At 32.9% G+C, this 23,963-nt stretch overlaps 1 protein-coding gene across 1 annotated transcript in view; it reads left to right on the forward strand.

Moving 5' to 3' along the window:
- Positions 1–23,963, forward strand: part of LOC127715980 (low-density lipoprotein receptor-related protein 4-like) — a 71,802-nt gene that overhangs the window by 23,053 nt on the left and 24,786 nt on the right. The window contains exons 4-19 of the mRNA XM_052222082.1: positions 2,691–2,765; positions 2,978–3,134; positions 3,580–3,763; positions 5,429–5,607; positions 6,339–6,578; positions 6,803–6,971; positions 8,327–8,454; positions 10,442–10,598; positions 11,116–11,225; positions 11,522–11,705; positions 12,579–12,757; positions 13,488–13,727; positions 15,340–15,508; positions 16,763–16,890; positions 17,476–17,632; positions 18,894–18,988. Coding sequence (XP_052078042.1) covers positions 2,691–2,765; positions 2,978–3,134; positions 3,580–3,763; positions 5,429–5,607; positions 6,339–6,578; positions 6,803–6,971; positions 8,327–8,454; positions 10,442–10,598; positions 11,116–11,225; positions 11,522–11,705; positions 12,579–12,757; positions 13,488–13,727; positions 15,340–15,508; positions 16,763–16,890; positions 17,476–17,632; positions 18,894–18,988 — 2,551 coding nt within the window. The remainder of the gene's footprint in view (positions 1–2,690; positions 2,766–2,977; positions 3,135–3,579; positions 3,764–5,428; positions 5,608–6,338; positions 6,579–6,802; positions 6,972–8,326; positions 8,455–10,441; positions 10,599–11,115; positions 11,226–11,521; positions 11,706–12,578; positions 12,758–13,487; positions 13,728–15,339; positions 15,509–16,762; positions 16,891–17,475; positions 17,633–18,893; positions 18,989–23,963) is intronic.

Below are 23,963 nucleotides of genomic sequence, written 5' to 3' on the forward strand. Positions count from 1 at the left end.
TCCACATGATGGTTGGGATTAAACGTATCAGTAAATAAAACAATTATGTACTAAATACCAAGATTATAAGTCAGAATAATGCAGAGCGTATTTAGATGGTTTTTTTTTATTTGGCGCAACTCACTAGTTATAAAAGTAACAGTTCTACTTTATTACTGAAAGCGTATTGAATTTTATTTTATAGTTTTCCCTTTTGGGTCACATATCTTCTGACTTTTTAATGTTTTTATCATCCCTGGCTTTTAAATCTTAAGATTTGGAGGTTCCAGAAAAGCATTTTGAAGCATAATTTTAGAGGCAACCAATATTTTGACACATGCAATCTTGACTAGCATCTACTATTTTCTCAAACATTATGTAGTTAGAAAAAATATATATATTGTCATTAATCAAATATAATTTTGTAACATGATACAACTTGGAACTGGTCAACACTCTATGTGTAGGCGAAGTACACACAATAGACTTTCTATATACTATTATATGGAATAAAACACCTTTTTCATAGCCCATTGCTTTTTATGTTAAATTCTGCTATTTCAAGCATTTATATCTATTTTGTCTTAAGTTCAAGTAGAGTGACAGTCAAACTTTACCTTATCCTGAATTGTGTTGAAAATTTCAACATTCCTTTATATGCATATCAGAGCGCATTGGTTCCCGGAAGTATGGTAGTATAAAACAGGTACCTCTGAACTGAACAACAGGGCAAATATGCATAGGAACTATCAATTTATTAAGAATTACTTTCTAGTATGTTCATTCTGACCGGACCCGAATTTGCGGTTCTATACATATAACCAACGTGCATACATGTATGATCTTGTGTTTCCTTATTTGAAGTTATGAGGGTCAACATGTTGAACCATTTCTTTACTTTCAAAATGTGTAATAAACATAATAAATTGTGTATTTTTTGTATTACTCTACAATAAGTGTTTTACAGTTTTATTCACTAATTAGTTTTTAAATTAAATTCACTGTATATACATCATGTACATGTACACATTAATCAGACACCGTGGATGCAAAATGTTATTTTTCTGATGACCCAATATGGTACTTGACTTTCGAAACGTGTGCCTTAGTCTAAACCATTACTTTCTCAAATCTTTTGATTGGTCAATTATGGTATCTTACGGTTCTATACATATAACCAACGTGCATACATGTATGATCTTGTGTTTCCTTATTTGAAGTTATGAGGGTATTTGTGTGATTTTACTTTTTACCACAACAGTTACCAGAATATCCCGTATGGCATTTACATTTTTCCAGAATCAAGGAAACCATTAACACAACGTGGTGCGCAGGGTTCTCTTATAAATAAATCTTCATCCGTTATATCACAGACTTTGTAACATTCCGCTTTGTGCATATTTCCACAGCAACGCAAAGTATATCTACTTCTTGATCCTTCACAATCATTTTCATTACAATGTGTCCAGGGCATTTTAGGTGTTATTTCACAAAGATTGATTCCAGTTCCACATTCATTTAAATTGTATGAAATATGGACAAAAATTAAAAAAATTAAAGATTATTTGGATATGGAAGAAATCATGTTTTTCTCTCGGCATTGCTATTAAACGTTTTTCTCTCAGCATTGATATCAAACATCTATTTATAGATTACAATTCCGAATATTTTTATACCAGACAAAATGTAGGGGTATTATACGTTTGCATTGGAAAACATCGGCGAGAGATTAAATATCTAATGAATTTGATAATTTATGTGGAATAGTGTAACCCTCGCGCGTGTTCCTTCTTTCATAAGATTTCAAAGTTACTAATAAATAGTTCTAACATTGACACATTGTTAGGATAATGTCAACAAGATATTTTATTTATTTTCACTTTTGCTCTCATTTGACACGATCTTAAGGAAACCAATATATGTGTTAAGCTGCAATATATAACCTAAGACTTGTTAAAAGATTAACCGTAACATTAAAAGATTACTTTATGAACATATTATACAGTGATAGAGGATTGGGGACTTTTTTCTATCCTGACGCTTCCTGGTTTTGAGAGAGAGAGAGAGAGGAACTAACAAAAGTTAAAATATACACCATTCAACTCCCATTTGTTTCGTGTTTTATTCATTGCTTTGCATCGCGATCGTGTATGAACATTCTGTTGAAATTTCTTCTGGATTTTGGCTATAATTTTAACATAAATTCATTCATAAGAATAGAAAGGGGATCGGATACAATTTATTACAACATAAGTGGTGTCCTCTCCATGCGTTGCCGGATTCAACATCCTTATAATTTCAAAAAAATGCATTAGATGAAACATTTACCATGTGTACTTACGCATATTAAATACCAATATTAAAAGTCAAAATAATGCAGAATTTATATTTAAAGTGTTTTTAATCTTGATATTCAAATAAATTATACACAGGTTTACAAGTTGCTTTTTATAAAAGACACAATTTAAAAAAAAACTGTTACTCTACTTTTTTTTCTGATATGCTATCATTTCCCTCAGTCTAAAGTAAGTGTTTTGACAGTTTGTAAGTCCTCTTATTTGGAATTAATGTACTAATTATAAATAGTTTGTATCTAACCATTTTGAAGAAATATTGTTTCAAATTATTTGAATTATTCTCTTTATTTCCTAAAATGTGCAATAATGAAGTTCCTTGGATTATAATACGAAAATATGACTTTTTCGTTGCAGTATTGTTATGCCGAAGTGAATTCTGCTGGAGCTCCAGGACAAACTACCTATAACTTGGGATGTAAAAAAGTTCTGGTAAGTCTTATTGATTAAAAAGCATGCCAGATACGAGGATTTTTTTAATGCTTAATGTGTTCACTCAATGGTATTTGGACTAATAATCAGCTATATCAACGTGTCAACATTAAAAATTACGCATCACCAGGGTCAGATAACTTGTTGTAAAATGGCCCATACAATATTTAAAAAAGCAGGTTATTGATTCTCCTGTATTTATTTTTTGCCAGACATGTGCAGCACTATCTGGTGGAACTATCCCAGTAGTAGGGAAAAGACACGAGAATGCTAGATCAATAGATTCTAATAGGAAGAGACAGACAATGGCTGAATGTAACCGATGCTGTTCTAGCAACAACTGTAACAACAAACTCTGTCATATGGATTGTAAGTTTTTTTAATTTAAAAAGGTTTTTTATAAAACCGGGTTTAATCAACCATTTTAAATATGAGAAAATGCCTCTACTAAGTCAGGAATAAGACAGCTCTTTTCCATTCGTTTGATATGTTTGAGCTTTTGATTTTGCCATCTGATAAGCGACTTTCCGTTTTGAATGTTCCTTGGAGTTCGGTATTTTTGTTATATTTCTTTTTTCATATCAAGTTTTTAATACATACCTTTACGAATTCACATCGCAAATTACTTTGATTGTAAATCGTGGCTGAAATTATTTGTGTCTAGAAATACAGTTAAATATATTAACTTATAATGAAAAAATAGTTCAAATCCTTATTCAATATATTAACTATGGTAAATGTGTTTAAGTCCTTATATAATGGAATGCATTAAGTACTATAAGTACTAAAATCCAAATTTTATCAATTATAACAGCACCAAATGCACCCAATCCAACCGTTCCCGGAAGTAGCAGCACTTATGTCAGATTAGTTGGAGGAAGTAATCCATATGAAGGAAGAGCAGAAGTGTTTCATAGTAATGTATGGGGAACAATTTGTGACGATTACTGGACACCAGAGGATGCTGCTGTTGTCTGTGGAATGTTGGGATACAGCAGGTATGGTGGGTTTTACAGAATAAAGAATAATCGATAAAATGTGAAAAATAAAGGGCATAAAAAGAAATAGAGAAAAATAGACATAAATGAATATGAGAAGATAATATTGGGGTTCAGAATATAAAGAATATATATATAGAATAATGGTCAAGATAAATGAAGAACGGTGAAAAATGGTCAATATAAATAGAGAATGGAGAAAAAATGGTCTGAAATGTTAAACAAATAGAAATGAAAGATCCCCATCAAGACCATATGGTATATCGCCGATGAATAAGCTGTCATTGTTTTCAGCTCACCTGGCCCATTACTTGGCGTCAGTTGTCCGTCGTCGTCGTCTATTAACTTTTAGAAAAATCTTCTCCTCTGAAACTACTTGGCCACAATCATCATTCAGGTATCTTGTTTAAAAAAAATGTGTCTGGTGATCCCGCCCGCCAACCAATATGGCCGTCATGGCTAAAAACAGAACATATAGGGGTAAAATGCTAGTTTTGTCTTTTATTTTGAAAACCGTAATAAATAAACGAAATCTGACTAGGAGTGAAATGTTCGGAATGATGAGCTCTACCTATTGTCCATGTTCCTCAAAACTGTCAGACGATTTCTTACAGGAGTTATTGCCCTTAAATGACAAATTTAACCATTCTATTTTTCATTTGTGCCTTTTATATTGAGAAATATTATAAAAGATAGAGAGAAACTTTAAAATGCAAAAATGATTAGTTAGACATGTTCTAGAAATACGTCTAATGGTTGCAATCGTCAGTCGACTCCTTATTAGAGGTATGGCCCTTTGATGATGAATTTTTACCAATTGTTTGCGTTTTGCGTTTTGCCTTATAACTTTAACATTATTATAGATAAATAGAAACTTAAATAGGAAAAAATTATCAGCAAGATAAGATCTAATACAATATGGTGGAAATTGTCCGATGAATCCTTATTGGAGTTATTGCCCTTTAATGACGATTTTAACCATTTTATTTGCGTTGTGCTTTATATGATAAAAAATATAATAGATAGATAGAAACTTTAATAAGCAAAATTGACTAGCAAGACAAGATCGAATAACAAGTCAAATTTTGCGAATATAGTTAGTAGACTTTCACTCTTTATAGGCGAAACTGTCTTTAATTTGGGATATGTTTTACCTTCTGTTGTGTTTTGAGCAAAAAATATAGATATAGATAAACTAAGCAGACTAAATAATCAGCAATACAAGATAAACATAACAGAAATTTATGTCATGAATTATATTCTCGCTTACGTAGTTGGAGAGTGTCATTTGTTGAATTTGCGAAAGACCAAGGTGAGCAACACAAGCTCTTAAGAGCCTCTAGTTTAAAATCATTTACAGTTTAATCAAGACATCTGTCTATTGATGAAGACCAAATAATGGTATCTTGACGTCTTCTTGTCATTTTATTCGTGTCTTTATATAGTATAACCAAAAGCTGTTTTTTTCTGTAAATGATTCGTTCGATGAAGTCAGTTGTTAGTCATAAAAACAATATGCCTAGTATAACTTTTTTGAAATTCTATAAAAAGAAAGATGGCCTTCTTCGATTTCAGCTCACACACTATGATTTACATGAATAAAACACATTTTTAATTTTCTAAATCATTATTCACGTAACAGTTGCATTCACGATATAATTTTAGAGAGGGATCCGTGTCGGTTCCAAATCACGGGTTTGGATCTGCACCTAGTTTTGCCCATATTTGGATGGATAATGTCACATGTTCTGGATTTGAAAATAACATAGACCAATGTCAGTTCGCTGGATGGGGAATACATGACTGCAGACACGGAGAAGATTCCGGAATAGAGTGTTCATCGGGTATGAATATAAACTGACGGGAGAATATACAAAGAGGACAACCTAAATACTTAAAATCGAATAAAGTCAGACGCCACAAAGGCCAAAAGACAAATATATTTGAATAGACCAATACCAGTTTACAAAACACTTCACATAACATTCAAAATTGAGCAACCATAATGCTATTTTGACTCAGTTAAGTTGTTACTCTCTTAGTCAAAACTTGCTATAGACGATTTAAGCTTTCTTTTTAAATCCTTTTATGCTCTAAACCATTTTTACTTTTGACGTTAGAAATGTTTAGCAATAATTTTGTATGATGAATAGAATTCAAGAAACGCCTGTTGTCAAAGTTTTTTTTTTTCTTTCTTATTGTGCAACAGTGTGTGTGTACGTGCGGAATAATTAAACAGATTTTGAATTGGCAGTCTAAAAAAACTAAAGTATCCTTCCTTGTTCCAAAAAATGTCATGTAATTGATTAATATATATACTAAAAAATTTTACACAAATAAAACATTTATTACGTTTTACCTTGAAACTTTTAGCAAGAACTCTTTACATTCTTAGAGTTTTACAAATCTTGAGAACATCTATTCGGATACATTTTATTTATGAAAAAATTTCGAAAAACTGCATGTAATATGTCTGTGCACGAGTTACTAGTAGGTCGAAAGTGTAAATTAGTAAACTAATAAATATAGAAATGTTTTTTTTTTTCAAATTAAGTATTCGTCATTTATTTTGTAGCCAGCAGTGAAGATAACATTATATTCGTACTGGATATAAACAGAGGTGGTGCCATCTACAGGATGAACCTTCATACATTGAGTTATGTGCAAATACCAATCAACACACTTTATACACCAACGGCCATGGATTATGAGGCCACAGAGGGCAGAATATATTTTGTCGATCCCAGACTACTGCAAATTGTTAGCGTTCATTTCAGTGGGACAGATATTCGAGAACTAAAACAACTCGATAGTAGTAAGTTTTGTTCCTTTTTACATTTCTTTAAATATTTGAATAAGCGTAATGTAAGTGATTTGTATACGTCTCTTCATTTGATTTCTTTTTGTTTTTACTTAAACGTTAACTTTTCATCTGAATGGAATCAAATATTAATCAATATATATAAGCCTAGAAAAAATTTAAGGAAAATAGTATTTACTATAAAACAGAATGGATTTATTTCAAATTTTGTTTTACAGATTCTGATCTAGAAAAAATTGAAGTTGACCCTCTTAACCGGATATTGTTTTATGCTGATACCGGTAACAACCAGATTGCATCTCTGCGATTGGATGGTACGAATTTCAAGATCGTCATTAACAGTGGTCTGGATGAACCAAGAGATGTTGTCCTTGACCCTAGAAGCCAGTAGGTTTAATATTTACTTGTGATTGGCATAGATAAAGTAGTATACTGTTGTTCAATAGTCATAATTCGATTAAGCAAAAAAAAAAAACATAAACCATAATTTACAGCGTTTACTTTTCTCTTTTTTTTCAAATGACAAATGGAAATATGTCCAGATCTGCATGAATTTTTACCGTTATAATTTTTTTTAGGATGGTAATTGTCTATATACTTTCATGATTATTTGATTATATATACCTTAACAACAGGGTTGCGTTCAATATGGTAGCGTCTACGTAGATTTTGGCTACTGAACGTATAGGTAGCCTAGCCGCTAAAAAGATTTAGATAGCCTAAAAAATGCATGCTATCTAGAGAATCCAAAATGGCGTCGGATAGGTTATTATTAAGGTCATCAGTTGGATAGGCATTAGCCTAGCTACGTAGCATATCGTTCAACATAGATAGATATCTAAGACATAGCGGTTAACCTAGCTGCTACGGTATTGAACGCAACCCTGAACAAAAGTTGCTTTCATCTACGTCATTTAGATCTGGTTGCAGGTGATCTCATTTGTAATAAAAAAAAAATGTATTTGTTTTTGTACCAGTTGGTCAATGTTTTAAAGGAAAAATTCAATTGCGAAACTCAGTAAAGAAGTATGCAACATGTTATTGTAGAATTATTGATACGATAAATTTCTTTCATGTAAGTTATAAGATTTATTAGATGAAAAGTCCACAAAAATTCCATAGAAAACTTAAGACTTAGCAACACGAACCCCACTAAAAACCGGGGAAAAACATGTGCTCTGGAAAATATGAAGTTCCTGCTCCGCATGTGGCACCCGTCGTGTTGCTCATGCAAGTACAAATCCGGTTTTTTTAGTCTCATTCAGTGATGTCACAATCGAGGAAAAAAGGACAGGGTCGTGGTTTCGATAATTGGAACATATCAGTGGTCATCTGTCAACGGTCAACCAACTTGTGAGGGCGTCCGTTAGACTTTCGAAGGGCTTGCTTAAACTTTACCACTTGGAACACTTACTTCAATTCATTAACATGTCCGATCAATTTATTTCAGACATGTTTATTAGATTCATCAAAATGTACGATCATTTCTTTCAGACAAGCCAAAAAATCATCAAAGACACTAGCTGCTACGGTATTGACTCGATTTGAAAAAAGTTAAGAATTATTGCTAGACTTGATGACTTGTACATTTACGGTCAATTACGTTTAGTCAAGTTGTTTAATTTATTGACATGTACGATAAATTCCTTTCAAGCAAGTTATTTTTCGATTGATTTACATTTGCGGTCAATTCATTTAAGGCAAGTTATGATTATATTTTTTGGTATGTATGTTCCTTTCAGACAGGTGTTTTGGTCAGACTGGGGATCAACACCAAAGATAGAAAAGGCCGGTTACGATGGAACTGGAAGAACGACCATTGCTAGCACTAATTTGAAATGGCCCAATGGAATGGCCATTGATTTTGATGGTACGATTTAGAACACTTTCAAAAAGGAAAACACGTGTTTTGCTCGTTTTCTTAATTCCGAATGAATCAAAGCGTTGACATTTGACTGATTGCACTGATGCACATTTATATTGTGCAAATAAATCTATATAACATTACGAGGTCGAAATACCGTAAATAGGTCTTTCAATGTAACACAGCGTGAAATGTTAACTTAACACAGGCTGACAATTAATGGAATCCGCGTATTGATAATGTTTACCACGAGCAAGAAAGGTTTCTAAATGAATGGATATTAAACTTTAAAATCAGTGTCAAAGACATGGCTTTAAAGAATACTTAAAAATATCATGTAACTACAGTTACAAATTGTTCAATACGGTTCATAATAAAGTCACCATAGATACCAGGCTTGACAAAATTTAAGCCAGACGTGCGTTTCGTCTTCAAAAGATTCATCAGTGACGCTGGAATAAATAACAAATTACTGTAAATGCAGAAATTTTGCAAATAATGCGACTGGTGAGTATCGCAATATAAGGACTCGCATTTTGATATCTACTACATTCATCTGTATGTAGATTTTCCAAATATTGCAATAATAAATCTCGCATTTTTGTCCATTCTTCAAAAATCGCAATAATAAATGAACGCAATGATATCTGACTTTACATATTGTCACGTACAGAGTAGAAAACATTGTCATCTTTTGTTTACTTTTCATACTTACAATATGATATATGTACCGATTATCAGGTTGTCTGTATATCGATATTGTAAAATATCAGCTGCGAGTCACAATATGAAGCTTTTTGTCGATTGAGCGCAGCGAACGAGTTCAAAAAGGCTTCTTATTAAATGATATGAGCAAATCAGCCCTAATACGGATAAATCAGCATGTGCAATACTGATGACGTTGCCCTGTCGATATAAATCAAAGAGTTAATATTGCTTTTCGGACAGGGTCAATACGGAAAAGGCCGTATTGGCCCATGGGCTTATACGGAAAAAAGGCCGTATTGGCCAATATTGGCTAATACGGGATGTTCACTTCCGGTTTTAATTTTCTCACACCTAAGCTTACTTAACTTTGGACGTATCGTTATGCATAAAATACATTTGTATCATATTTTTTAACTTAATATCATAAAAAAAAGTTTAAATGATGTTCAGTGTTATGTAACGTCTTGAAATAGAAATATTTCACATCCTTTTCGAGTACGACTTTCAGTTATTCTCACTGTTTCATTTCCGTTGATCAATCACTAGAACGCAGACGATTCAAGAGTAAGAAAAGTTAACCTGTCTGATTTATTCTTCCCAGCTACTTTATATTTGCTAGATAAAATGAATTGTAATAGCATAAGATTAAGTACTTGGACGAGAAATCAAAAATTACATCTGACAAGTTGACAAAAAATCCATCGTGAATGCGAAAAGACAAGTTCAGATATCTTCTTCACGGTAAGTTTCTTAGTTTAATCGAATAATTAAAATCATTTAATAAAAGTGTTATGAACTGGCTGTTTCTGTATTGGCCCTGTTATAGATTCTCGATCAGCTGTATTGGCCCTCGACTCTTCGGGTCTCGGGTCCAATACAGCTAACATCTAATCTATAACAGGGCCAATACAGAAACAGCCAGTAAATAACACTATAATATTGTGCCGAGCAGCTGATATTTTACAATATAAATATGCAGATAACAAGATAATCGATTTATCGGGTTGTATTTGCGTATTTTGCATAACAGAAACAAGTGTTTTCTTTGTTTCACCAGCAAACCGGAAGAAGACTTGATAAGTTCCGGTCAAACTTATCAACGTCGGTTCATACATTATGACGTCGCTGATATGTCCGGGTCAAAGTTATTAAGACGGGTCAGCATATTTGACGTCACAAAGCCGTGATATGCAGTTTTATTAAGAGATGAGCAGAGTGATACAGACAGTGGGATGACCGGTAAAAAATGAAATACTTGTACTAATTGTGATTATTTTTTACGTAGCAAACAAACTGTATTTTGTTGACGCTGGAACAGACAAGATTGAAGTCATGGGACTCAATGGAGAGAACAGACAAACTATTTACACAGAAACCGGATCTCATTTCTTCGCTCTCTCCCTTTATCAACAATATATATACTATACCGACTGGACAAAACAGTGAGTGATGTGGATCGAAAAGTATTCTTCAACAAGTGACAAAATAACACATTCACTCACAAGTGCGAGTGGCGCAAGAGTTAATTGTTACTGTTGTTTGGTCACTAGTTGAATATTTTTTCAATATTTGGTTTCTTTGATTAGTTATTATTTTTAGTACATTGACGTAATAGGGGGAACAATTGTTTAAAAAAACACTTTGTCTTTTTATTTACACCTAGTGTCTCAAAAGGTTAAGATAACAGCATATTGATATATGAGGATCAAAACGGGTTTCACATACTAAAGATTCGTGCGGGAAAATGAAAAAAAAAATGGAGGAAAATAAAGAATAAAAAAAAATTGGGTGTGGAAACATAAAAATAGAAATTAATTGACAAAAAAATAAAGAATAGAGAAAAAGACAGAAATGAATATCCCCTTAATTAGACCCACACGTATCGTGGTACAATTTGACTGATAACTTTTTGTTGAAAAGGCAAAATTACGTAAATCATAAGTGAAGTGATTTTTGCAGTACTGTGATGAGAATAAACAAAGATGGCACTGGAGCAACTCCCGTCGGCCCAAGAGGATTCCGAGAGTTAGCCGATATTAGAGTTCATAAATATGGCTATGGACTTCCAGGTCAGTAAAGGTTCATGCATTTGCAAGCTTATTAAAATAACATTTATATCTGAGAAAATCATCAAACTTCATCCTTAATCACAAATATATGGACAGTCTTAAAAATTGACATAACTGATCTTTATTTACTGCAACCTAATTATCTAAGCAGTTTACAATTTACCACAGTGAATAAGTCTTAAATCGTACTGAGTATGTCCATTTTGACTATATCAAATCGGTTTTTTTTAGTTCAAATTCTGTTTATCAGTGATATTCAAGATTTAAATTAATTCACCTTTGTTCGTTTCATTAAGGCGTAGCGACACACGCACCACTAGTTATCGATGAAAGCCATATGTTTGTTCGATTCGTTGGAACTGGGCAACATAACGAGGGTCTTGTTGAGGTATACGTCAATGGTGTTTGGGGAACTATTTGTGATGACGGATGGACAAATACTGATGCAGGCGTTATATGTTCTATGATGGGATTTAGCAGGTATGAAATATAGTACTTCTATTTATCAACTTTTTGCGCTAACGAGGATATGGATTTAAAAATGGAATGTATGCACTTATGAGGTTGTCTATGTAGGACTCGACCATACAAATTTTTATTATCGGGAGGGGAGAGGGGAGTAGATAGATGTTCAAAGGGTATGTGAAAAAGTAAAATCATCATTGATATAAGTTCTTCCTACTGTATGTCATTGGAAAAAAGTTAGTTTGTTAATACATTGTAAAAGTTTAAATTGAAAAAAAGGTCGATTTAGGATAGATATAAATACAATCGTATATCTTGTTCTTTATCTTTTGGTCTGAACTAGAGAGTATCGTCTCTGTTTGGAGCGATCGAATTACTAGTTAAAGATGTTTGCTTGTCTTGTTTTTGACTTTTTGTCAGATACTCCGGTTCCTCTGTTTTTATCCATGCGTTACCATTGAAAATTTTCCCGCTAACCCCTACTTTTCTTTTCATGATTTTATTACATACAGTTCAAAAATCCATTTTTAAAAATCTTATCAAATGCTAGTTACATGTATTTGTTCATAGTTTTTGAGAGAAAAGAGGTGTCAATGATAGTAGTATGAAACATCTAGATAGAATCATTTTTCCAGTCAAATTTTTAATGGCTCATATCTCAATCACAAGGACTAGAACCTTGCATTGTTTCTGCTTTTTTTTTTATTTCTGTTATATGTATAGTTACCATTAATTTAAAACATTCTTTTAAAGAGCTTCTTATTTTGAAATAGAGTAGGGAACATCCTAAATGAAATCTTACAATTGTTCCAAGATCAAATTTGTATTAAAAATAACACTAGTATGTAACTAAAGTATAAGTAATCCCAATATTCCTTTTTTGCCTAGTCAAAATGCCATTGCCTTTGGTAATGCAACTTATGGATCCGACAATGATGTGCCAATCTATTTGGATGAAGTTAATTGCAAAGGTACTGAAACACATATCGCACAATGTCAGCTTCCACAAGGATGGGCACTACATGACTGTGACCACAACGAAGACGCTGGTGTTAAATGTCAATATGGTATGTATAAACCTTAATAAGGGAACTACCATTCAACTTCAAGGATGGGGGTTATGTTTTTTTCCTAAAAAAATATTCTGATCCACAATTTGCTGAAAAAAAATATTGTGGTCAAGCAGATGACAAACACAATATTCTGAATCCTGATTTTACCCATACTTTATAGTTTTTAATTTTTTTGAAAATAATTTGATTGATAGCGTCGAAAAACTAAAAAAAAAATGTTCGTGCTTTATGCGAAAAAATTTTTAGACTCAAAACATAACATAAGGAATGAAATAATCGCATTTATTTCACATGTGAAATTATCGGTTTTTATTTCACTGAGAAATCAAGGGCAAGTTAGACTGTAAATTGACGTTATAGTGAGAGTTGAGCCATGTTTTCAAGTGCTTTAACTGCATATGAGTAAATCTATCGAATTAAAAGTCTTACCATAATTATGTACTGTTTCTACTTTATAACATACGCGAAACAAAGTCTACAAATATCTCTATCTTAATACTTTCTTGATCAATATATTATTTTGTATATACGTCAATGTGACAGAAATCTGGTGACTAGAAAAAAAAGAATAAAAGACAATAACGTATTCGTAAATTACAAATGAATAATTATTGCATTTTGTAAACATTTAATTGGGTTTTTCCATTATTTATATTTACTATTTTATATAACCGGCGTATGTTTTTTAAATTTGTTGTTTTTAATGTAAATCTTATATTAATAGATCCAAACGCATTGAATAATTTCATTTTATCGGCTGACGGATATATGCAAGAGATATACCGAATGGATATGGAAACCGGAAGTTATTCCGCCATTCCAAATCAAAACATTTTCAATCCCGTGGCAATTGACTTCGACACAAAGACACGCAAAGTGTTTTATTCAGACGTCAAACTGTCACAGTTAAGAAGCACAAACTTGGACGGTACTGGAATGAAGGTTCTTAAACAGTTGAGTTATGGTGAGTGATATTATAAAGTCATTGCTGGAATTATTGATTTAACATAATTTCCTACTGAATTGCCAAGAATAGTATATCATTGTATGCGAAACGTGCAAAATGTTGGTACGTCTCTCAACTATACGCGTGGTTTTGTGGTTGGTTTTAAGTGTAATTGCAACATCAATTGCTTAATTTCATTTGCAGCAAAGCCCACACACAGCGATACAATTTCAGACTTTTGTGTCAACAAATACGGTGTTGGTACAGTCATTTAATGCAATATAGGAATAAGATTAGTCAACAATGAGGATAAAAGTTCGAACCTCGCACATGGCAGGTGCGTTCTACTCCAATTTAAATTGAATAGAATTGTCCACTTCCCTTCCGTCGTTCAGTTGTTCTCTCGTGGTACGCTTGCTAACTCCAACAGTAAAAACTAACTGCTACAATATAGCCAATAATGGTAAAAGTTGAGTTAAACGTCAACAATCAATCAATAGTTCAAAATAACATACCCGGGAATCATGTTACGGAAAAACCTGCAATACATTACATTTACAAACCCTTCTCTGTTCGTATGTCGCTTGCAAAAAATCCTATTGCCACTACATGTATAATTTTGTAACGACAAAAAAAAATGATCAAGATATAGCATAGAGCTCACGACATACTAGATAATAGTACCTCACACTCAAACGAATTTTTTACTTTGAAGTGGTAAAAAACAATATTAATGATCACACATATTTTTCGCAGTTGCAATGTATTGATAACAAGCAAACACGCACGATTACTAAGATTTGATAGGGAATGTCGTTTGTGACAGACATAAAAGTATACTTCTTTGGTATTACAAAAGAGAGGCAGACGGTACGAAAGCGATATTAAGACTTATAAATCGAAGACAAACTGACAACCCCATGGCAAAAAAAAAAGACTACAAGATGGAAAACTAAAGATAAAGCATCGCGGACCCCAATTGCGCATACACACTTAATATAATATACTTAGTTACTATTTGTAAATTGGATATCATTATAAAAAGTGTTAATTATTTAATCGTAAAACAAATGATTAAGAAAATGATAACATTTTCATTATTTTAACACTCGAACGAATCATAACTTACACTATAAAAAATATATTCATAAAAAAAAACCTTTAAATCAATAATTACATAGAGCAATGTTATTTCCAACCTGTCTGCTGCATTTGGTCAACCTTTGCATAATTATCACTTTTCTTCCATGCTATGAGCTAATGAGGTAACGTATCACATTTCATTCATCTTATTTTCTTAAGGTGGTACCCAACACCTCGACTAATATTAATTTGGCTCGTTTAATTTTCATAAAATTTTGATAAAATGTTTACTTTGACCCTTTGACAAAAATATAAAAATTTCAAAAAGTTTGAACCAACCACTTTATCAGAAAAATTTCATTGGTTATATAGCAGTTTGACAAACACTAATTTTAATCATTGAGAAGCTTAATATTTCCTTAACAATACAACGTGATTAAAACGTTTAGCTGATTTTTACAGAGTTATCTCCCTGTAGTGTTAGATACCACCTTAATGTCTATATTATAAAACTGATTATTTCCAACTAGTTATATACTTTTTCTAGCTGCCACTCCAGACGGTATTGCTGTTGATTCTACCAGGCAACGTTTGTATTATACTGATTATGGTAATGAACTTGTAGCTTACCTTGACCTTGGTAGCCTCACTCTGACAAATGTAACAACGACAGATGTTCACAACCCACGTGGTATCACACTTGATACACAAAACCAGTAAGAGAAACAATTGTTTCAAGTTTGATTTATGTTCACATTTTCAACTTTTCGTTAAATTTTGCTACTTCATGGGAATTTTCTTGAGTAAGGGATTCAAAATATTGTCCAGCATCTAAATCCTGCAAATATCTTCGTGTTTTGCCCCTTTGTTTAACTTAAAACGTCAAACGTCTACGGGGAAATATCTTCACATATTTGCAATGAAAAATCCAGAGACATTACGTTTGCACCAAATAAAATACTTTATGTAATTTCTTGTACTCTATTCTTTGATAAAATATTTCAAAATCATACAAATGTTTATTTAAAACCCGAAGCTAACATCCTATATACTTTGTTTTTACACAATTACGTGACTGACCAAAAGACGTTAGTTGCTTTCTTGTATGGGACGCATGCCTCACCTTATGTGAATTATTCTCATCTTATCATATTGTAGACTGATCTTTTTGTGGGAAACAAACTACGCCTAATGAGGATGGGGTTTACAACATAGAGAATAATGGTCCAATACTTCAAAAAAATAGGCCAAAAAAAATAAAAAATTGAGAAAAATGATCAAAATATTAACGAATTCAGACATGAGAGACCCCAATCCAGACCCTCATTTGAGGGTATGCACTGAGTAGACTTACAAAACTCACTCAAAACTAAAAAAGTAATCTATATATATATATACATAACAATAATTATAATTTCAATTTTTTCCAGCAAAATTAACCTTAGATGGCTGTTCTGTTTCTATGATAAGGTCCCTTTCTGTTATATAGCTTCTGAAGTATTCAAGTAGTTCTACATTCTTAGATTTCAATTTTTTGAGAGTTTGCGCGTTCCTGATGAAGATGAATCCAAACAAAAAGACTTTTGTTTCAGAAAAAGGGTGAAGGGTTGGTACCATTAAAACGTTTAAGCCCGCTGCAATTGTTTGCACCTGTCCTAAGTCAGGAATCTGATGTTCAGTAGTCGTCGTTTGTTGATGTGGTTCATAAGTGTTTCTCGTTTCTCGTTTTTTATATAGATTAGACCGTTGGTTTTCCCGTTTGAATGGTTTTACACTTGTAATTTTTGGGGCTCTTTATAGCTTACTGTTCGGTGTGAGCCAAGGCTCCGTGTTGAAGACCGTACTTTGACCTATAATGGTTTACTTTTATAAATTTTGACTTGGATGGAGAGTTGTCTCATTGGCACTCATACCACATCTTCTTATATCTATTCGCAAGCAACAAATATATGAGAATTTTTTATTTTCAGGGTGATCTACTGGACTGATTGGGGCTCTAGTCCTAAGATTGAAAAAGTGAACTATGACGGTACTGGCAGAATGGTTCTTGCTAATGATACATTGAAATATCCTAATGGAATTGTGTTGGATACTTCAAGTAGGTTTAGAGGATGTTGTTCGTGTGTCTTTAACCTTATACGTGATTCTCCATCTATATTTCTCTTATAAATGCATTCAGCTACGTCTTTATATGAATAAAAAGAGATGTTGACGATATACCAAGCCAACAGAAACACAGCTACACGAAAAACGCCAATAGCATCCACAAGTAAAGAGTTTATGTAATTTATTTGAAATATTAATCAATAATTTCACAAATATTCCATAAATCAAAATGTAATCCTGATATACATTACTGCTGATGACACTTTTAAATACAATATATAAAATTTGACTGTTTTGTAAAATTTCATTAGAGAACGTCATATACCACGATGATTTAATTTGTTTCTGTAAGACAATATAATATAAAGTATTACTTTAAATAATCATAGGCGGATTCAGGGGGGGGGGGCCTGGGGGGCCCGGGCCCCCCTTTCGTGGGAAAAATTTGGTTGATTATATAGGGAATCATTGAAGCATGACTGGAGCGGGCCCCCTTATGAAAAGTTCTGGATCCGCCACTGATAATATTATTTTCTCATTCCTTTGCATGTTTCGGAATTTCTTTTTCAAATTTTAGCGGGAAAACTTATTTTCTGTGATGCTGGAACAAACAAAATAGAATCTATGAACACAGACGGATCACAAAGAAAGGTTGTGTTTGAAGACGCTGGTGCACATTTCTATGGTATAGATGTCGATGGTACATACATATATTTCTCAGATTGGAACAAAGAGTAAGTTTTTTTTTCTACTGAAACCGTAATCAATACACCTTGTGAGGGTCTGGATTGGGGGGACTTTCATTTCTTTATTCTTTTTTTTTATATCATTTTTCTCTATTCTTTCTTTTGCCTATTATTCTCTTTGCTTTATAATTTTTGCTCGTTATTCTCTATGCGTAATATGTTTGACCCATTATTCCCTATTCTGTAAACCCCATCTAGACCTCCTCTTATCGATATTTGTCCGCCGTTAAATAGTGAACATCACAGACATTGATTTGAGAGCATACAATATTTCTAAAGTAAAACATGTATTGAGGTTTATCATAAAACAAATAAAACATATAGGAATTGCAACTATCAATACTTTTATTGAGGTGTGAGAAAAATTAGAAAAAAATACTAGAAATTGCACGTTATCACGCAAAGCAATACTTGCAGGTCGTAACTTATAATTTATAAAATCATCAAGGAAACATAATTTTCTACATAAAATAATGAAGATCGGTAATATTTACAGTCTATACATATACAATAAACTGACTGTTTTTCGCTATGAATTTTAAAGTTTTAGAGTGTATGACTCAATGCAATTATTTTTATATTATGTTAAGATTTTTATCGGAAGCAATTTCTCGAAAACCGATTGGCCTAAGTTGTTCATCTTAATTGGTCACTAGTCTGTCAACACTGATATGAATGAGGTTGAGAGATCGTGCCCCTTCCGACTGTGCATTCGACTCCGATGTTACTGTCGAAGGTCGGGGGTTCCGCCTTCTTCCTTAAATACAAACTTGGGGCCATTATGTAGCCAAATGTGCTTAAAGTGGACTTTACCACCAAAAAATTAATCAAGCAATGCTTTACAGAAGCCATCATGACTGTCTAATAAACTTATTGAACATCGTTAAACTGTAGTCGCCTTAATATAATGGAACTTGATATATGAGACACTGTCGTAGCTACAGTCCTGCATACTCCTCTTCCTCCTTCTCCTCCTCCTCCACTTCATCATCCTCATCTAGTTTTGATAACAACTAAGGATAATAAACTGTGTATCCAAGGCTGAAGCTATCTCTATCGTTTTCTCCATCAATTTTTTTTTGGTGGGTTCTTCTGTTCGATTTTTTTTTCTGATGTATTTTGTAAGATAATGGTCACGTCTTTTTCCTTTGTCCTTGTGTATGACATTCATTGACTTAGTTTGGTACTGTCACGTGATCTCTTCCTATCATGTGTACATCTGCATCATATTTTATTATTGTTTCTTTAGTGGTGTCATGAAAATTAACAAAGATGGCACGCATGAGCTTCCAATAGGCCCGCCAGTATTTGGAAAAGTAAATGCAATTACAGTTGTGACGATCTGAAAGGTACAGTATTGATACAAATATATAGAATGAGATTAGAACAGTAACCGTTTTACCAACAAAAAAAATGAACACAGAAACGGACATTAAAAGAGGAACTCTTAGATCATTAAACTTAAAAGGAACATAAAAATTGACCAAACAACCGAAAAATACTATTCATAAAGATGGACTTCTTGATCTTTGAAAAAATAATTTCTTTTTCCGCCTGCGAAATATGTCACATTGCATTGTTATAGAGCAATTACGTCAAATTCTGTCCATAAATAGAAATTAATTTTATGTACCGGTCACGGACCCTTGATTTAGATTCATATATTCATATTTGTAAAAATAAGAGCTAATATGATTTTAACTGCACATAACGTTGTTCATATTAAGGGTGCACGAACGTGCATAACATTGTAACTTTTGAGGTTTTTTTTTTATCAAGAAAAGGAGTTTAAAACGATGATAACTGATCTTTTAATTGAAAATATTACTTTAATAATTTCGTGCGTCCGAAGCGCTTTTCTTGATTTACTTTCATCAAGATCGGTAACACCAAAACGCCAGGGATGTATAGATACATAGACACGTCTAGAGCTATATGATCTAAAAGTTATAAGTAACATATCGTAATGAGTTTGCCGAACAACTTTTTACTTGGATAAGTATTTATAGTTCAAGATACTATTAAAACGAAAATGAAAAACCCCATTGTATTTATATCTCGAATTTAAAATCAAATCGAATGAAATCAAATTTGCTACGGGATTTAACAAGTAAATATATTTCAATTTTGCATTTTTTTTTTTTCAGGTTGATGAATGTGAGAGTCAAAATTAGCAACTTACAAAAAAATAAAATATTTTTTCGTTATGTTCGTCGTGATTGGTATTCCTAATATTCTGTATTCCTGAAAATGCAAGATATGTTTTAAGCGATGGGATTGGGTATTTGAAATTTTGTGTTCCTCATTTACTAGTACACATTCTATATATTTTTTCAACATTTTTAGCACAAAAAAAACTCTTAAGGAGTAACAATATTTGGTTTTCCCCGTTTTATCAGAAGGTTTATGATGAATGCGTTTCTTGAAGAATTATTAGGTTTTTCTTCTGTCTGCCTAGTCACACAACCATTTGTCAATCCTCAACTCTCCTGGATGAAACACAAAAACTACTCACTTAATTTTACCTACATTGCCTACACCTACATCACCAGCGGCGAGATTTGGTATTTTAGCAACTTCACTCTGTCCGTTCGTCCAATACAGACAAAGGATACACAGTTTGCGTCATGCTCAGCTTAAGAGTGTTCCGTCAAAATTTTATCATTGTATGTCATACAAGATAACTATAAAATATAAATAAGGATATGTGGTATGATTGCCAATGAGGCAATGAGACAATGAGAGGATAAGTGGGCGTAGAAATTAGCATCTACAGGACGCCGTAGGGCCTTTCAACAAAATCACATACCGCATAGCAAGCTATAAAAGGCCACGAAATAACAAATTGTACAACATCTCAAATTTCAACGGCCTGATTTATGTAAAAAAAAATATTATATATGATAGATCAAAAAATGACAACCACTCAACTACAGGCTCCTGACTTTGGATAGACATATATAGAATGTGACGGGGTTAACATGTTTTGACCGCCAAACCCTCACCCTAACTTGAGGCAGTGGTGTAACTGCATAAAATTAACATAAGAAAAAGCTATACAAATCAGTTGAAATAGGTTTGACTTATTAAATCGATACAAAGAAAAACGAACAGCTAACAAAAATACTAAAGACAGAAAGTACCGATCTGAGAGTACCCGAAGTTACTGAAAGGTAGTCCAATTAAATAACGACTACTAAAAAATCATGTACTAGTATCTAAGACAAAGGCTATTTTGTAGATTGCATGTTTTGCTAAAAAAAATCCGCGCATGTATATTGTACTTTTGCTTCTTCTTCTTCCGAATACGGGAGTAGACTCCTAGGTAGGAGTGTAAAACTTCCCGGAACTTGTGTGCTATGTACATATGGACTTAATTTAAAAATAATATGACAAAGAAAAATCATTAACAATAACATATATACATTATGTACAGTGGCTTTGTAGTTTAATAAGTTGTTGTGGATCCTTCAAATGTTAGAGTGGATATGCCACTTTTGAAGGATTCCAGGGTGTCAGACATACCTATTACTTCAGGTAGTGAGTTCCAGTCCGAAATAGTGCGAGGATAAAAAGAAAATTTATAGAAATCTTTATTTGTTGATATTTGCCTAAATTTATGTTTCCCCCTAGTACGTCTATCAGATATTGTTAAATTGTCCTTAGGAACTTCCACTAACCCCCAATTTATTTTATATAGCATAGTTAATCTAGCTTTTTTCCTTCTTATTTCTAAATTTTCCCATTCTAATGATTTAATTAAATTTGAAACTGCTCCAGGTGATCTGTCTTTATAATCATTGAAGACAAACCTGGCTGCCTTACGCTGTACCTGCTCAACCTGAGTGATGTGTTGCTTTTTGTACGGATCCCATACAGGGGAAGAGTATTCGACGACTGGACGGACAAGTGATGTGTACGTAAGGTTTTTAACCTTACGTGTGCAGTTTTTTAAGTTCCTACGAAGAAAACCTAAGGTTTTATTTGCCTTACAGGTAATATTGTTTATATGTGTTCCCCAATCAAGATCATGGCTTATAGTTACGCCTAAATATTTACTGTCTTTTACTGCTTCTAAAACATGATTGTGCAATATATAATCAAAAGTGGAAGGTTTACTTTTTTTAGAAATATGAATAACATAACACTTCTCAGGATTAAAATTCATTTGCCAGTCCTCTTCCCATTGTACTAAACTAGATAAATCTTTTTGAAGTAATTTTGCAGCCCCACTAAAGATGTATTTATCTCATTGTTTGCATTGTTCAGCATTAAAAGCAAGAAATATAAATAAAAATGAAATGTGAGTTTAGGTCAATAAATTATAAAACAAAGTTAAAAGAAATGATGACCACTACAGCCTGACAAGTCTTTACTCGAACGTGACATTAGCCTAATGGGTCATTAAGTCTTCATTAAGTCTTTATGATGCATTAGGCTAATGAAGACTTAATGACTCATTAGACTAGACTTGGTACGCCAGACGGCAGTTCCGTCAAAAACGGTTAGGGCTAAAACAGTTCTGAATAAATATAACAAGGAATATCCCCGATTGTATTTACTACCAACTCAAAATTCCCGAAATAACGATAGACACCCACTGGCGGAGTAATCTTGTGGGATTTGACTTTTTTTTCGAGATCTCAATACCTCACTTTTTGGACTAACAAAAGGTGCATTAAAGATCAAACAGGAAAAATTAGAACACCAAAAGCACTGATTTATATAATAATTACTGTTTAACGAATAACAAAATCACATGTTCAAAGAAAATGAAACTTAAATGGTATCATATAAAAGAATGCTAGTAGTTACTGAAACCCCTCTCAAAGTGATCTATACCTGCAGATATCAAACCACTCGTCTTGCACTCTAACATCGTTGGTAGTAGGCTGGTCCTCTACCTTGCAACATACGGGTATCTCAAAAATATGTCGGAGCCAAACAGACAAAGGACAGGGAACCAGTCTACGTCGGTAGTATTTCAATCGGCAAAGCTAGGCAGTTTCCGATACCCTATGTTATATCTGCCGAGATGTGCCGAATGGGTCGTACTTAAAAATAGATTTCGTACATCTACTTCATATCATATTATGATCTTGCGCCATGAAGAAATTTTTAATTAGGAAAGCCAAAGGAACAATGCATTCTTGCTTAAAATTTTAAATAGTGAAATGATGTTCATACCCCCAAAATAAATGTTATATTGTATATCAGGCGAAAATCGGTAATAGCTAGTGAACAAGATACCGACAGCTCAAATCTAAGGACTAGGAGAAATAACATTTTATATATTGTTTTATGTTATTATAACGTCAGACAAAATTGTTAGTAAAAGATATGTATACACCTTATCGCTATTTGTACGCCATTACTGGACATCCCAACAGTTCCCGTAAAATTGAAAATGTCTGACGCCACAAAGGAAAAGTGATTGTTGTATGACGTCAATAGTTCAAGTGTCGCAGATTCTCGGGTCAAGTGTTGCAGATTCCCAAATAGCGATAATAGACTGGGATCCCGCTATGTATAATCACCTTGTTCTATATATGAAATATGTAATATGCACATTTATCTAGACAGGAGAACCAGTCTAATAGCGATAAGGTCTATTAAGGGTAGCAAGGAACGTTAAATACTTGCGTAAATTGTGGAATTTTTTCTGTTTCCTTTTTTATACACTTTGGTAACAAGTTAATTTCGCAAGCGTTGAAAAAACTTCAAAGCTCTTATATACATAGTTATATTTAAGATATAAAGCATCCGTTATCTAAAGGAATATTGCTCCAAGAAGGTTTTGTTCCTTACTAGTATTCAAAAGACGAATTTTGATAAGGAATCGATAAAACGATGGTCATGCATGTACCTCATTACTACAATAAATGAATTCAAATCGGTGAGGTCCTGTTTTAAAAATCCGTTAACCTAAAACTATCAGAATTTTTGTCTTTAACTATATATTTTCTGTTTCGTAAATGTTTTCCCTGATAAAGGTCTCCCATGAAACATCTTAAAACTTTAATATATTTGGTTTTCTCCGATAAAGACAGGGGTAGACGAACATAATGCATAAAATGTTCTATTAATCAATATAAATGCAATTAATGTTAAACCGTTTCTTTGGCCACAACTGTAAAAATGTTATATTTTCAAAATATCCTATCATTTGTATACTCTTTTTTTGTGGCTCAGTAAAAGAAATTTGAGAAAAAGAATTGATATCAAGATTATGAACTACGACATTGCTCTTCTTCCGAAGCAAAGACGTAGGTAATCTAAATTCTAGGGTATGATATTACATGTATGTATATAGTTGTAT

The sequence above is a fragment of the Mytilus californianus genome, unplaced genomic scaffold, assembly GCF_021869535.1.
Source record: "Mytilus californianus isolate M0D057914Y unplaced genomic scaffold, xbMytCali1.0.p SCAF_9, whole genome shotgun sequence".
In the NCBI taxonomy this organism is placed as follows: domain Eukaryota; kingdom Metazoa; phylum Mollusca; class Bivalvia; order Mytilida; family Mytilidae; genus Mytilus; species Mytilus californianus.